The 16,418-nt window shown below is 40.8% G+C and overlaps 2 protein-coding genes across 3 annotated transcripts; one reads left to right on the top strand and one right to left on the bottom strand.

The window, feature by feature from the left end:
* Positions 1-1,751: 1,751 nt before the first annotated feature.
* On the bottom strand, positions 1,752-9,673 carry LOC102794533 (cytochrome P450 3A30-like). Of its 2 annotated transcripts, XM_006796159.3 has the most exons (14): positions 9,551-9,671; positions 9,317-9,410; positions 9,145-9,197; positions 8,885-8,984; positions 6,344-6,457; positions 6,172-6,260; positions 5,856-5,998; positions 5,640-5,764; positions 5,090-5,165; positions 4,854-5,014; positions 4,678-4,745; positions 4,043-4,201; positions 3,240-3,402; positions 1,752-3,115 (listed from the first exon to the last, which is right to left on the bottom strand). In XM_006796159.3, the coding sequence occupies exons 1-14, from the start codon at positions 9,619-9,621 to the stop codon at positions 3,008-3,010; spliced, it is 1,524 nt and encodes a 507-aa protein (XP_006796222.1). In that variant the 5' UTR covers positions 9,622-9,671; the 3' UTR covers positions 1,752-3,007. The 2 variants fall into 2 exon arrangements, with proteins under 2 accessions (XP_006796222.1, XP_087697763.1); XM_087841637.1 differs by having other exon boundaries at positions 4,854-5,165; positions 9,551-9,673.
* Positions 9,674-10,228: 555 nt separating this feature from the next.
* LOC102794248 (cytochrome P450 3A30) lies at positions 10,229-16,418 on the top strand. The gene is made up of 13 exons (XM_087841636.1): positions 10,229-10,357; positions 10,447-10,540; positions 11,027-11,079; positions 11,263-11,362; positions 11,459-11,572; positions 11,754-11,842; positions 11,955-12,103; positions 12,213-12,340; positions 12,427-12,493; positions 12,576-12,736; positions 15,372-15,598; positions 15,683-15,845; positions 16,142-16,418. Exons 1-13 carry the CDS (start codon positions 10,287-10,289, stop codon positions 16,217-16,219), a joined length of 1,494 nt encoding a protein of 497 aa, XP_087697762.1. The 5' UTR covers positions 10,229-10,286; the 3' UTR covers positions 16,220-16,418.

Here is a 16,418-nt window from a genome sequence, read left to right as displayed (position 1 = left end):
ACATGCAGGCCTGATGGGTGTGGCCCTGCAGGAGGACTGGCCACACCTGAAGTTCCTGCCACACACCTGTTGGTGATCAGGGCTCGTTGGGGGAGCTACTTAGGAGAGTGTTGGAGGTCCCACCGGTGTGGGATCCTTAAGCGAAGACTCCAAGTGGAACGAGGGACCAGAAGGGCAGCATGCACAGGGTGTGCAGAAACACAACTGCCGGGAGCACGAGCACGGACGTCGGAGGGGAACACACGCATGGGAGTCTAAGGAGCAAAGGGGATTTATTGTGCATCTGTTACCTCACTGTAAATAAACGCACTGTCTACACATAGAGCTCCGCGCCTGGGTCCTCCTTTTCCCCCATACCCCCACGGTCTGCCTGCCACACCGTGACACTATTTAATTTCTTTTTTTAATTTTTCTGGCAATTATTTCATGGTTTAGGCTTTAAAGCGTTAACATAGATCCAGTAAAGACAAAAACGTAGCAGTCAGGCATTTGGCTCTTGTGGACGGTCATTGTTTAGTATGGGCAAAGAGTTTATGACAACATACTGTAAAGAATAATCAACAATTTATATTTTTGTCTAAAGCATGTATCAATTCAATTCACTTCAATTCAATTCAGTTTTAGTTATATATCACCAAATTGCAACAACAATCAGGGGAAAATCCCAATAATCAGACAAGCAAGCACTTGGTGACAGTGGGAAGGAAAAACTCCCTTTTAACAAGTGGAAACCTCCAAGCTCATGGAGGGCCGCCATAGGCTAGATCGGTTTGGGGTGAGAGGAGGAAATGCAAAGTCGTATATGAACAAGATAAGAGGTTACAGGATCCTGGAAATAGCTGAAATCTATAAAATCTGAAAAGTGCACAATCATATTTCTCTGGTATTTGGCCTGTATTTGTATAGCGCTTTACTAGTCCCTAAGGACCCCAAAGCGCTTTACACATCCAGTCACCCACCCATTCACACACTGGTGAAGGCAAGCTACGTTTTAGCCACAGCCGCCCTGGGGCGCACTGACAGAGGTGAGGCTGCCGGACACTGGCGCCACCGGGCCCTTTGACCCCCATCACTAGGCAACGGGTGAAGTGTCTTGCCCAAGGACACAACGACCAAGACTGTCCGAGCCGGGGCCGGTAACTAAAATACACCATTGCATTATAACCTTTAATTCTCAAAAGAGCTGATTACAAACATCACATCACTTCTCGGGTGTTTTGTTTTCATATCCTCTCGGAGCGCCACCACTTTTTTGTTGCAGCTCAATAAGGAGAGATCAACTTGGAGGATTTGAACATGATTTATGGAGATTAGGGAATTAATGTATTTGCCAATTAGACTCCAAGGACCCATCATGACAGAATTGGACCAGAGTAATGATAACGCTACTGAGATTGACAGCATGGGAAAGTCATAGAGCTGCAGAGAACAGAAAAGCAGACTAACACCCAGGAAACAGGCAGATGGCTGATTACAGAGCTTCCTTATTGAATTTACGCATAAGCTTCATTTCGTGGATCATGTCTATGTGTAATCATGTTACAGTCATTTTGGCTTTTGGCTCAGATACCTGAGTTTTTGAATTTAAATAGAAAAGGGTGTTCATTCACTGGAAAAGTGTCTTTGTGTCTTCTGGTCATCCGTTTAAGTTGTGTCTAAAGCTTTGGGCTGGAAAGCCTGAGCCTCTCAATCAGCTTATGTTTAGTTGACTTAGGAAAATGCACTCAAAGAAAACCACGGAGGATGAGCTGTGTCTGTTGCAAGAATAGTTTATTAATGAACAGCAGGGTTAATAAGAATAAAACAAACGAAAAATGCTCCTCCAGGAAGATAAGCAGCATCCACACCCACTCTCTTCCTCCCACTCTCTCGGCTTTTTTAGAGCTCTCACAGTGAAGAGATGCTGTCTCCCAAATATGTTTATGTATCACTTTTCCAACGAAAGAGTAATTTAACATGTGTAAAATTAAAGCCTTTAAATTAAGCCTTCATCCATGACCCTTTCATTATAGATCTGTGATTTTGACTCAAAGGCTATTTAATGAGCAGGTGTGGGCAATTCCTTCGTGGTGTCATTATCAATTAAACAAATAAAAGGTCTGGAGTTGATTTGAGGTGTGTTGCTTGCATTTGGAAGATTTTGCTGTGAAGAGACAACATGAGGTCAAAGGAGCTCTCCATGCAAGTGAAACAAGCCATCCTTAAGCTGTGAAGCTGACACATCCTACAATATTGGGAATGGCAAAATCTGTACTTTGGTACATCCTGAGAAACAAAGGAAGCACTGATGAACTCAGCAATACCAAAAGACCTGGACATCAACGGAAGCCAACAGTGGTGGATAATCGCAGAATCATTTCCTAGAGAAACCCCTTGAAAACAACCAGCAAGTGAACAACACTCTCCAGGGAGATATCCAAGTCTACCAAATAAACAGCAGCCGAAAGCCACTGCAGTAAAGGCCTGGCGGTGCATTAAAAAAGAGGAAACCCAGCATCAGAGTTCAAGACTTCAGGCTGTCATTACCAGCAAAGGGTTTTCAACCAAGTATTAGAAATGAACATTGTATTTTCACTTATTTAATTAGTCCAATTACTTTTGAGCTCCTGACATGATTGGATTGTGTTAAAGTATACTTTAGTTCCTCACACTTTTACACAATCTTTTTGTTCAACCCACTGAATTAAAGGTGAAAGTCTGCCCTTCAACTGCATCTCGGTTGTTTCATTTAAAATGTATTATGGTAATGTACAGAAACAAAATTATTTTAAAAAGTTGTCTCTTTCCAAATATTTATGTAAATCTTCCACCTTTTTCTGTGTGTTAGTGAGGCACTCTGTGTCATTACTTCTTAATGATGTGACATGTCAGTGATTAGTGATTATTTACTGCTTTTTTAAATGCTAACCAACTGACAAGAAATGAGTAGATGATCATTAATGAAATATATTAAATTGGTATTTTCATACCCAGAGTTTTTCTTGCATATTAAATCTCTGAGCGCTTTCTAGTTACATGGATCCACATTTGCTGAGCTGATGGAACGCATCTTCAGCTTTAGTTTGATTGGTCGAACCGGAGAGACAAAGCCTGCAACATCCATCTCTAAGGGGATCTGAGGAACGAACAAATTTGCTAAATTAGAAACATCAGTTTTTGACAGCAAATGTTGTTTTCTGTCTGTCTTATTGCACGAAGGAAATTATGTCAAGCTAAGTTTGCAATTTACACATAGTCACCTCTGTTTCTTTGCAGACTGAGAAGCTGAAGTTCTGCAAAACTTCCACAATGGCCAGTTTAACCATCATCAGAGCAAATCGCGTCCCCATGCAGCTCCTTGGCCCAGCCCCAAATGGAAGGTAAGTATACGGGTTGATGTTCTGCTTGTTTTCCTTACTAAATCTGTAAAACAAATTGGAAAAAATATGTCAAATACCCACAATTTATATGATTTTTTTTTGCCTGCTATGACTGCTTTTAATTAATTAATAGAATCATATAACAGAAGTGTTTAAATGCTGCCCTAATAACATGTCCTTTAAAATATAATACAAAGATATTTACAAAAGAAAATATGCTTAATGTTGTAATGCCAAGCATATCATGTTTTTGTGTGTGATTTATTTTTTCCTCAGTAACCTGACACAGGCCTACTGTGAGAAAGAAATTGCATAAAAATGCCAGATGTAGCAAAAATGATATTAAACTATGGTACAAATGTGCAAACTGTTATTTATGAATTAATACATTTGTTTAGAAGGTTCAATAAAAACTGAATTGTTTGAAATGTAACTTTCTGTGGATTATTTAGTTGTTTTAGGTTTTACAGGGTTAATCTTGGCAGTGAATGACTGAATGAGTAAACAACCCTCAACATCCCTCAGAATCCCCAGTAGTGAGAAAGGCTGTACTTGGAAATTCCTTGTTGGCATGACTTAAGTAAATGATAAGTAGCTTTGCAGAATTGTTGCTATTTATCTTCAGAACGATAAGATAAATTGCTAACTAAATTGCTAACTTGCTAAGATAAGTTGCTAACTACCTGTCAGGTTTGAACTCCTCTGGCTCTGGCCACAGCTCGGGGTCACGGTGCAGAGCGTAGACTGGAACCATAACAAGCATGCCTTTTGGGATTGTGATTTCACTGATTTTTATAGTTTCCTTAGCCACTCGTTCCAGACGTGGAATTGAGGGGTACAACCTGTTGACAAAATGGGAATACTTTTTAAATGTCTGTATTTCACTAAGCATGCAATCACAAGCACTCCTACTGGCATTTGGATTGATGTGGTATGAGTATATGTTTTTTCACTAGGTGGGAATTTTTTTAAATTATTCTTGTATGCTGGTGTTTGTGCAATCCATGTGCAATGTCCCAGCTTGCATGCCCTCTCACAACCTGCAAGTATGTGCTGGACTGTCTTAGATCACACATACACAGCCTGTAACTCAGGTCCTATTGACTGTGGTACACTCCTGTGCCGCTTGCATCACAGCCTCTGTGAGCCTCTATCTTCACTATGGCTCCCCTGACCTGTGGTGTACCCAGGTTTTTTCTTCTTTTTTTTGTCCATTATCACACCTTCATCTAATTCCACCCTTTCCCTTCTCTCTCTTTGTCACCATGCGGTCTCATAGTGTATATTTTTTCAGCAAGCACAAGTAAAAGCTCATCACCTCAGACACTCACTGACCACACTGTCCAGGTACTCCATCTGCATCAGAGCTTCGTACTCAACTGGACCCTATAAGGTTGTTACAAATCACAATTTTGGTTAAAGACAGCTCTGATTTAATGTTTTCATCAAATAATATTAAGAAAACAACTCCATAATCAGAAACTTTGATTCTACCTTGTTTGGGAAAGTGGAGTCTATTTCACTTTGAAGGCGTTTCATGATTTCAGGATTTCGTGCCAAACTGTACGCTAAAAAAACAAGAGCGATGGCACTTGTCTCGTAGCCAGCAAACACAAACATGGTCACTTGGGAAATTATCTCGTGTTCAGTAAGACCTGTTAGGAACAACAGAAGAGGGCATGAGACATCTGATGTGACCACAGGGACTCTACGTGTAGTGATGTTTTTACCCTTATGCTTCTTTTCTTTGTCATTTTCACTGGCTGTCTGACACTTGATCAAATGCTGAAGCATATCATCTGAAGCCTAAAAAACAGGTCATACAAAAACACATCTGATTAAATGGCTTTTACATCATATCTGAACAAGCACTTGAAACAATGCCCGCATGTGAAGGTGAACCTCAAACACACACATAAAAATGATTTACCATAAAACTAAAATCAGGGAATATGAGTTTAAGACTTGGCGCCAATAATTCTCTTTAGGAATTTTGAAACCTCTGACATGTTCTGGTGTTCTTTTTATATGTGTGGCATGTGTGGCACACCATGTTGAGATCACAGGAGATTTGGTAGGCATATTTGGATATTTCTATTTAACAATCAAGGTCACATGATGTGACTAAAACATGTAAACGGGTCATGAGGTGAGATTGTTTCAGTCATCTGTTAGTGATTTCTCAACTGGATTTCTGCAAGTTTCATTGTAGCTAAGCATTCGATGAGCTGTGACACAAGACTATATTTATGACGATACTGAGCTTGTGTTTGTCCAAACCTGGGACGAGCTGATGCGTTCGGCTTTGACCTTCTCCGCAACTGACTTTAAGAAAGCGGTAGAAGACTTGGGGAACAAGGAGACACCCAGGCACTCCAGGAGAGGAAGAAAAATTGGAAAGCATGCTGAGAAAGAAAAAATGGGGCAAAACCTTTGGTTACCAAATAAATCTGTTAATAATAAGAGAAAAAAACCAAAACAAAACAGAGGCAGTACCTTGAAAAATATAAAGAAGAAGGGAAAATTTAAACATCTGGTTTGCGTGGGTGATGAAGGGATTTGAAGGGTTCTTGATTGAGTCAAAATCCACACTGAATATACAGCTTGCCATCACGTCAATGCTGTAGGATCCAAAGAAGCTGGAATGCACACATTGTACTCAGCAGTAGCACATTCAAGGCCTTCAACTGTTTGCTCCACACAGCTGCAAAATCAGCCCACATGTTCCTTTACCTAACACATTTATTTTTCATCTTGGGGGAAAATCTGGGGTTTAATGTTTTACAAACTTAGCTTGGATGATATCACTCACTCTTTCACAATAATGACCTCATCATTGTGCGCCTTGGACTGCAGGCTGTCGGTCAGTTTGTGCGAATGATGCTTCATGATGCTAAACATCTTGAACAGAGGAAAAGAACGCAAGTGAAACAATGGTGAAGACAAATAATACTCTTTTGTAACCTCCATATGTCTCCACCTACTTCTTTTAGATGGCCAGAGGTGAAGGAGGGAGAGAGGATGTTACGAATCCGTCTCCACTGATCATCCTCAGCCAGAGACACTGCGTCATAGAGATCTCCGTTCAGACGAAAGTTCTGGAGAGATAGTGGTTTTAGGTCATGGTTATATGTTTGCACGTGTTTGGCAAACAGCTTTAAATACTTGTACAATGATAAGGCAAAGGATTCGCAGATGCAAATCAAAACTATGAGTGAACATGTATGGAATTATATAGTAAACAAAAAAACCCTTTTATATTTTAGATTCTTCAAAGTAGCCGCTCTTTGCTTTGATTACTGCTTTGCACACTCTTGGCATTCTCTCGATGAGCTTCATGAGGTCGTCACCTGAAATGGTTTTCCAACAGTCTTGTTCCCAGAGATGCTGAGCACCTGTTGGCCCTTTTGCCTTCACTCTGAGGTCCATCTCATCCCAAACCATCTCGACTGGGTTTAGGTCAGGTGACTGTGGAAGCCAGGCCATCGCTCTCCTTCTTGGTCAAACAGCCCTTACACAGCCTGGAGGTGTGTTTGGGGTCATTGTCCTGTTGAAAAATAAATGATGGTCTGATTAAACGCAAACCAGATGGGATGGCGTGTTGTTGCAGGATGCTGTGGTAGTCATGCTGGTTCAGGGTGCCTTCAATTTTGAATGAATCCCCAACAGTGTTACCAGCAAAGCACCAGTACCATCACAATTCCTCCCCCATGCTTCACGCTGGGAATCATGCATGTGTTCACATTTTCTGTGTCATACAAAGACACGGCAGGTGGAACCAAAGATTTCAGATTTGGACTCATCAGACCAAAGCACAGATTTCCACTGGTCTATTGTCCTTGTTATTCTTGGCCCAAACAAATCTCTTGCGTTTGTTGCTTTTCCTTAGTCGTGGTTTCTTAGCAGCTATTTGATCGTAAAGACCTGATTCACACAGTCTCCTCTGAACAGTTGATGTAGAGATGTGTCTGCTACTGAAACTCTTTGTGGCATTTATCTGGGCTCTAATCTGAGGTGCTGTTAACTTGCAATTTCTGAGGCTGGTGATTCGGATGATTTTATCTTCAGCAGTAGAGGTGACTCTCGGGGGCGATTGTGGCTCAAGAGTTGGGAGTTCGCTTGTAATCGGAAGGTTGCTGGTTCGAGCCCCGGCTTGGACAGTCTCGGTCGTTGTGTCCTTGGGCGAGACACTTCACCCGTTGCCTACTGGTGGTGGTCAGAGGGCCCGGTGGCGCCAGTGACCGGCAGCCTCGCCTCTGTCAGTGCGCCCCAGGGTAGCTGTAGCTACAATGTAGCTTGCCATCACCAGTGTGTGAATGTGTGTGTGAATGGGTGGATGACTGGATGTGTAAAGCGCTTTGGGGTCCTTAGGGACTAGTAAAAGCGCTATACAAATACAGGCCATTTACCATTTGGTCTTCCTTTCCTGGGGCGGTCCTCATGTGAGCCAGTTTCGTCGTAGTTCTTGATGGTTTTTGTGACTGCACTTGGGAACATTAATATTCGAAGTTTTAGCAATGTTCTCGATTGACCTTCAGTTTTTAAAGTAATGATGGACTGTCGTTTCTCTTTACTTAGCTGATTGGTTCTTCCTATAATAGGAATTCTAACAGTTGTCAAATAGGGATGTCAACTGTGTACCAACCTGACACAACTGATGGTCCCAACCCCATTAAGAAGGCAAGAATTTCCACAAATGAACGCTGACAGGGGACACCTGTGAAGTGAAAACCTTTTCAGGTGATCACATCATAAAGCTCATTGAAACAAGGCCAAGGATTTGCAGCGCTGTCACAAAGCAAAGGGTGGAAACTTTAAGGAATCTAAAATATAAGACTTTGCTACATAACTCCATATATCTTTCTTCATATATCTGATTTCTTCAGTTTGTATCTACAATGTAGAAAGTAGTAAAAATAAAAATAAAAATACATTAAATGAGAAGGTGTGTCCAAACTTTTGACTGGTAATGTAAGTTGTTACATCTTTGAACATGTGCTATGTTAAAAGTGTTATTATATCATTTTAAAAGCTAAAGAGCCATGTCAGAGCAGAAAGTGAGCGTGCTTGATATGTTACTGTTGTATGCTGTATGTACACATGCTAACATTAGCATGTTTCAATCACCTTCGGGTCGAATATCACGCTTTTTTCCAGTGATAATAGGTATGAAAGAGCAAAGCTTGACTGTATGTCATATTCAAGTGCAGTGGTATTTATCATATTCATGAGTTTATCTGAAACATGGATGGAAATTATGTGAGCAGAGGCTTTTCACAGTTTTCAGTGTTTTCAGCTTTTGTTGTTACTGAGGGAACTCGTGAAAACATTTCTTGAAACGTTTTCTCGTTATTTCTCCAATTTTGTATTTCCAGCAGGATGATTTGATCATTTTGATTGTTTTGATCGTTTTATTGGAAAAAAACAATCATATCCCAGGGTTACTAGTTACCACGAAGTTTTACTATAACAGACTGTTGGGTGTTTTGTTTCAGTCAGTGTTCATTTCATGCTCGTGTTCTCACCCTGCGGTTGGTAAAGTAGGTGAAGCACTCCTTCACCAGGATGGTTTTCAGCATGTCAGGATCCATCACAGCCAGCATGGGTTTCCTGAACTCATACACACTGAACATTTACACAGAACACATCTGCATTTTGGGAGGTATTTGTCGTGGAAAATATTTTTAATTGCTGAAGGAGCTTTGGCTCCAGTTGTGCTGACAAAAACAAAGAAATAAATTAAAAACATGCACATGCTCTTATATGGACAGTTTTAAAAACTCACCCCCATATCCTCCCATACTTTTGAGCACATTCGTAGTCATCTAAGTAGTGAACCTGTTAACAGGAAATGCATATTTATCACTAAGATATGTTATACATTATTCAGTGTATCCTTCTGAACTTGGTACAAATCATTCGATCTTTACAAATAGCAATCACAAGGATTTACATACACGGTTGTGCCTGGCTATTGTTCCCCAGTACATGACTGGCTTTGGACCCGGGATCCCCATCTTCTCAAATATACCAAAGGTCCAGTGGCCGTACCTAGACAGAACATCAAAGGGGTTAAAGCATGAAGGTGCACAGGTTCACTCAAACACTGTTTACTGTTAACTTGCTTGTCTTGACCAATTCAGCTGTTGCCAGCTTAAATTTAAACTGTTTTATTGTAAACATTAACTCACATAACAAATATGCAGATAAATGTGATCAGCAGTATCCATGTTTGTAAAGAAAAGAAAAGAACAAAACCCATGGCTCCCTCTTGCTCGGCTGTATTAAAGTAATCTCTAGCTGATCTCAGAGAGGAGGAGTCCTGTTACATAAACCAGCCTCTTTCCTCTTTCCAGGCTGAAGGAAAACAGGAAAAGAACTTTCACCCACAGATCTGAGTACATGCCTGGACCTTAGGTCACAGTGAAAAGTTAAAGAAGGTGGGGCTTATCAAATGGACTTCAACTACACCAGAGAAGAGAAGCTGTTTATATAAAACAATTTGACCAAAAAATGTTCGTAATGACTTGACTGTGACTGCTCTGTAACATTCAAATTCCAAATACAATAAGATTAAAGTTTAAACAACAAAACCTTTATGCTAATCACCGCTGTTTTTATTGAATTGTTTTGCTTCTTTTGTTTGTTTTAAACTCATAAAGTACAAAAATGAAGGCCTGAAAACTGCAGGGTCACAAACAGCAGAGATATTACTCGTGATTATGCCGCAGTAAATGCTCCTCAGTCTTTCTCTCTGTTAATTATTCACTTGATGCTCTCTGCTGCTATTGGTTAAACTCACACACACTTCCCTTTCTCATGCAACATGTGTGTGCAGCCCAACATAAAAAGCTCTGGTCAGGACGCTTGTGTTACCACTGAGAGAAGAGAAAAAACAGAAGAAGAGAAGAGAGAAACTTGGCAGACATGGCGTACTTCTTCTTCTTGTCCGCAGAGACGTGGACCCTGCTGGCTGCCCTCATCACGCTGCTGTTTGTGTACGTTTTAAAGAATACGAGTTGTGTTCAGCTATTTCCACTTTTTGTTCTTCTTTTATTCTCTTACACCTGTTCCATGTTTTTCACAGGTATTCCTGCTGGACATATGGGACATTTAAGAGATTGGGAGTCCCTGGGCCCTCACCTATCCCATTTTTTGGCACCATGTTGAAATATAGAAAGGTGGGTAATAACACTTACACTGTATATACTGTATCCACTGTGAACTGTTTCAAATGTATGATCCCTATATTAATGTCTCCGATCCACACGTCACTTTGAATGCTGCCTGTGTGCGCAGTGTTAGATCAGTGAACCAGATTTCGTTGCTCTCAGTTTATCTACATTTTCCAGAGTCTTGGTAATAGCTTGACCTGGGTCATATTTGCATAATGATCCAAGTACTATTTTCTATGATTTGTAGAATAATTGAAAGATGACACATATTTTTTTAATTGTGTTATCATCCTTCTCTGGTGTAGTTGAAGTCTGTTTGATAAGCCCCACCTTCTTTAACTTTCGCTGTGACCTAAGGTCACGAACTGCCCCTGTGTAGCCAACACTACACACTTGATCTTTGTGTGATCTGGTGTTGTTCAGTGTTCTACGTCATAAACAGCTCATAATGCGTTGTAATAATTAGATCTTTTGTATCGCTCTTGTTTCCAGGGATTTTTTAACTTTGATGAAGAGTGTTATAAGAAATATGGGAAAATGTGGGGGTAAGTAGTGTTTTCTACAGTGTGTGTTTGTGTGAATCTGAATGCATATAGAATATGTAAATAGGTGAGGTTATTATCTGTGCTTCAGTTTTACAGGTGCGTGTGTGTGTGAACATGAAAAATGATTAATTAATGAAAAATATTAATTATTGTTTTATTAATCCCCCTTCACTGTTTATACAGCATTTTTGATGGTCGTCAGCCCGTGTTGTGTATCACAGATCCCGCCATGATAAAAATGATCCTGATAAAGGAGTGTTACTCTTTCTTCACCAACCGCAGGGTTAGTAAGGACATATATACGACTCAATCACTCTTTTTTTTTTTTAAATTTGACCTCCTGTCCCTCATCACCAGCTGCTTTTGAATGTTATTGCAGAATTTCCGTCTGAATGGGCCGCTGTACGATGCTGTGTCCATTGCAGAGGATGATCAGTGGAGGAGGATCCGCAGCGTCCTTTCTCCCTCCTTCACCTCTGGGAGATTGAAAGAGGCACGTCCCTCTCTGCCCTGAAAACAATACAATGCCAAAAAAGACATCTATTAACATGAATGCTCCCTTCTTTGGGATTTTGTTCAGTCCAAATGTAGATGTAGAAAAACAGTGGTACCTCTGTGCTGCTGAAATTGCATTCAGGGTTGACTTTTTTGTTTTTTGTCTGTTTGTGCCTCAGATGTTTGACATCATGAAGCAGCATTCAGCTGTCCTGATCAGCAGCATGAAAAAGAAAGCAGATAAAGATGAACCTCTAGAGCTGAAAGAGTGAGATCTCTCATACTGTTTTCATTTAAATACATCAGAAAAAGCGCAGATTCATCTCTTCTAAGTCTGCATTAATAAAGGTCATGTTTGATGTGTTTGTGTGGTTTTGCAGGTTTTTTGGACCCTACAGTATGGATGTGGTAACCAGCACCGCCTTCAGTGTGGACATCGACTCTCTCAACAACCCGTCAGATCCTTTTGTCACAAACATCAAAAAGATGCTGAAATTTGACTTTTTAAGCCCCATCTTCCTCACTGTTGGTAAAGTATTCATTACATTTTTATAACTGCAGCTCATGCATAGATCATCAGTGCAGCTGCTGTCCTTCATCTTCCATTAATAAATATCCTCTTGTTTGTTTAATTTCAGCCTTCTTTCCTTTCATGGGTCCCATATTGGAAAAATTGGAGTTTTCCTTTTTCCCTACATCCGTCACAGACTTCTTTTACGCTGCGCTACAGAAGATCAAGATTGATCGTGAGGGCAGCAAGCAAAAGGTACGGCTGTGAGTTTGTGTTTGTACCAATAACCTGTTCTGACATAAAATCACAGCTGTTTTCAAACTGTGTTTGTTGACTTCCAGACTCGAGTGGACTTCCTCCAGCTAATGATCGACTCTCAGCAAAATAATGACTCCAAACAGGATAAAGGTGATACACGGACACACGTCTCCACACATGGAAAAACCAGCTTAAAGCTGTTCTAACGTTTATATCCCTCCTACCTCCTCAGGTCTGACAGATCATGAGATCCTTTCCCAAGCGATGATTTTCCTCTTTGCTGGCTACGAAACGACCAGCAGCTCTCTCACTTTCTTGTCTTACAATTTGGCAACAAACCCTCAGGTGATGAAAAAGCTGCAGGAGGAGGTGGATGCAACCTTCCCTAACAAGGTACGTGAGAAGTGAGAACATCTGGAACTGAACAGCAGTCTTAAAGTGAGAAAAACCTTGCTTTGATGAGATCCCACTTTACTCCAGATTTAGGCTTGACTCATCTCCCCTTTAATGCAAACACACATCCTGATTTATACACGAAAATCCATCCATCCATTTCCCTCTATCCAGTTTAAGATCGTGGGGTGATGGGGGCTAATCCAGCTGTCTCAGGGAGCTGTGATAGCCAAGGAGGGTTGCAAAGTTGTGTTAAAATCATTTCACAAAGACACAATAAACACAAGCTTCATTTGCAAACAACATAAAAAGTTCACAGAAGAAGAAGTCAGCTTTTAACAATGGTAAATGGTAAATGGCCTGCATTTGTATAGCGCTTTACTTAGTCCCTAAGGACCCCAAAGCGCTTTACACTGTCATTCACCCATTCATACACACATTAACACACTGGTGATGGCAAGCTACATTGCAGCCACAGCTGCCCTGGGGTGCACTGAGAGAGGCGAGGCTGCTGGACACCGCTGCCACCGGGGCCTCTGAATGCATAATGATCAAGTTCATAATAAACCTCAAAATTTACCTATAAGAAGTTTTATGTTTTTTTCTTTAATTTCTTTTCAAGGCTGTTTTAATTTAATTTCCTTTTACCTTATTTCGTGTATTTTCTTGGATTAATTACTACATTGCAATAGTGCATACAGACTGTCTCTCGACCAGAAATCCAAACAGCTGTTTTTAAATTGTACCACTAGAGGGCAGAAGAACTCCACAATAAGGTTGGGTGTCGTCACTGATTTCTATAATAGATTCAATTTCGGTTCACAAGGTTCCGATTTGATTCGATCCACGATTTGATTCGATTTGAATGGGGGAAATTTTGCGTCAGACAGTCAAAAATATTATAACTCTGATCATTTATCAGTACTGGCACTTGTGACACTTCATCAGAGGTGTGAGCATCACAGCAGATGCCTTTGTGTCAAAGTAACTGAGGATAAAACACAGAAAAACATGAAGTAGATTTTCCTGGCCTGGCTTTTTATAGCAGATAACCTTAAAAATATTCTGCAGTAGATCATAAACTGAAGAAAACCTTGAATCAACATATGAACATTACCTGATGCTGCGGAAGTGAAGCAATGCAAAGTTACAGAGGTGTTTTTTGAGACCAGTGTTGGGACTAACGCGTTATTAAGTAACGCTTTACAGTAACTACATTATTATTGTGGTAACGAGCACGGTAACTAATTATTATGCCAAAATCAGGAACCCGTTACTCTTTACTGGGATTTAGATAGGCTCGTGATTCGTTACTTCGTGTGGTGGCTATCACGGAGCTTCCACAGATTCAGTAACATTAGCAAGTGGTGGAGGCCAGCAGGTGGATGAGGGAAAGTGGAGGCAAGAGGAGAGACCGGTCTGAGTGTCAGGTGAACTGAACTACAGGTAAGAAGTTATGACCTGCAGTCTATCTGGGTCAGATATAAACCAAGGTTAGGTGGAGTTTATTTTCGTTATGCTGACTTTTTCTTACTGCGTACTAGCTAGCATGACGGAGTTTCTATACAGCTGGGTGGGTGCTATGAAGTTAATGATGTTGAACTTTGTTCATAAGGTTAATTATTAGACTTGCCAACCCTCCCCTAAAAAACAGAATCGTCTAATATTCAGAGAAAATATTAAGCGTTTCGTATTGAGGTGAAAAGGAGCACAGTTTGTCCCGGACTTCAGCTAGGATGAAAAAGGCACAAAGCTGGAGTTATTCTGTCTTTGCTGCACAGCTGCCTCTTCTTCTCTCATTCTCTCCCCTGCCTCTCCTGTTTCTACTTCAATCATGAAACTGATCAATGATCAGCTGATCAGCTTTTCTCTCTTGTTTGTTTATCGGACCAGCGGATGTCGTGCTAAACAACAGCATCACGTTTAAGCTTGATCAGCTGTTGTTAGAATTTATTTTTAATATTACTTAATAGTATCAGCTGATGTTTGCTGGAGCCACAGCTGTAAAAGCAGCTGGTCATGATATCAGTTTGGTTATCTGGTGAGAGGGAAACATGAAGATGAAACCAGGAGATGTCCTTACTGAATCATCAGAGCTGAACAGGTGATGGAGAAACAGGTTTACCTTTTAGGTGACAGGAATGAGTTGAAGGGAAGTTATGAACTGTTTCTGAGAGACAGATAACCCCAGGATCCTTTTTCTGCGTAGCTGACAGCTGGTAACTATCTATCTATCGATCTAGCAAAGTTTTGCCAGGGGGGCAGGTAGGGCATTAACAGGGAGAGGGGGGCACAAGGAAATACTTATTCTCATTTAAAATGTCTCGCTTTTAACAAATAATTATCTGAGTCTTACAACAAACGATTGATAGATTGATACATATACCATCAGAACAGAGTACATCACTGTCACAACAGCGTTTGTTTTTACTCAAAGGCTTTATGATTTTTCCTATAATGGCGGGCTGGTCTATAGTCAAAATGCCCGGGCCGATTTTTTGTCATGTTATTCAAGCTAAAATTGATTTTAATCGGAAAAGCGATAATTGAAACTCACCCCTACTCCACAAAAGTCCAGTTTGTGGGTGATAGCAAGAAGTGGCCCAGAAAGACATGTTTATGTGCTTGTGTTCAGACTCCCATCCAGTACCAGGAACTAATGCAGATGGAGTATCTCGACTGTGTCATCAATGAGTCTCTCCGATTGTTCCCCATTGCTTCACGTTTGGAGCGTGTGGCCAAGGCCAGTGTGGAGATAAATGGCTTTGTGATTCCAAAAGGTATGGTTGTCATGGTCCCCACCTGGCCGATGCACCGGGACCCCGAGATTTGGCCTGAAGCAGAGAAATTCAAACCTGAGAGGTACGGAAAGGATTTACATGAAGCTCTGTGGGATATAACCCCGTTTCTGTTGTTAATATAGTGTGTGTGTGTGTGTGTTTTCAGGTTCAGCAAGGAAAACAAGGAGACAATTGATCCGTACAGCTACATGCCTTTTGGAGCAGGCCCGAGGAACTGCATTGGGATGCGATTTGCTCTGGTTGTGATGAAACTTGCAGTAGTGGAGATCCTCCAGAGGTACAGCTTCTCTGTGTGTAAGGAGACCGAGGTGAGAGCCCAGATCATCTTCTCTAACTGTTGTTGACTTTTTTATGCTGTATGACGAGCCCTGTCCCAATATTATTCACGGCTAGTTTAATAGTGATATGGACGATGCATCCACCGTGTATATCAGTCCAAAGATAAAAAGTCACAAACTGGCACAGCACTTTCATAAAACAATTGGATTTTACGCATTTCTACGTTTTCCATCAACTTTCCACCTTAAGTTGTTTGGAGATCTGAAATAAGAAGGCAGAGTTTTGTGTGTATTTGTCATTTATTTTACATGTTACTTCCTTGCAGATCCCCTTTGAGCTGGACATCCAGGGTCTGCTACAGCCAAAACGACCAATCAAACTGAAGCTGGTGCCACGTTCTTAACCTTCCTGCTAAAAACAAAAATGACAATGAAAGATTCTCTTCTTAATTGTGCTCGTTACAAACCTTTTGTGTACAGAAGCAAATGCTAGTTTTTTACCGAAACAGTACAAGCGTGTACCTCTGCATCTTTTTTCTTAACTGAGTGACAGATGAACCATTTTACTGATCTTTAAAATCAATAAAGAATGTCCAGATTCTT

This window comes from Neolamprologus brichardi, chromosome 6 (assembly GCF_056152115.1).
Source record: "Neolamprologus brichardi isolate AB-2024 chromosome 6, ASM5615211v1, whole genome shotgun sequence".
Classification (NCBI taxonomy): Eukaryota; Metazoa; Chordata; class Actinopteri; order Cichliformes; family Cichlidae; genus Neolamprologus; species Neolamprologus brichardi.
Note: the sequence above shows the minus strand (reverse complement) of the source record. Positions and strands in the feature narration are given on the sequence as shown.

Coding starts and splice junctions, on each gene's coding strand:
- LOC102794248 (XM_087841636.1), top strand. CDS start 10,287: ATGGCGTACTTCTTCTTCTTGTCCGCAGAGACGTGGACCCTGCTGGCT. Junction 11,573..11,753: donor CCTCTGGGAGATTGAAAGAG/GCACGTCCCTCT, acceptor TTTGTGCCTCAG/ATGTTTGACATCATGAAGCA. Junction 12,494..12,575: donor TGACTCCAAACAGGATAAAG/GTGATACACGGA, acceptor CTACCTCCTCAG/GTCTGACAGATCATGAGATC.
- LOC102794533 (XM_087841637.1), bottom strand. CDS start 9,621: ATGGGTTTTGTTCTTTTCTTTTCTTTACAAACATGGATACTGCTGATC. Junction 8,985..9,144: donor AAGTATGGGAGGATATGGGG/GTGAGTTTTTAA, acceptor GTAAATGTTCAG/TGTGTATGAGTTCAGGAAAC. Junction 6,458..8,884: donor CCTACTTTACCAACCGCAGG/GTGAGAACACGA, acceptor CTATCTCTCCAG/AACTTTCGTCTGAACGGAGA.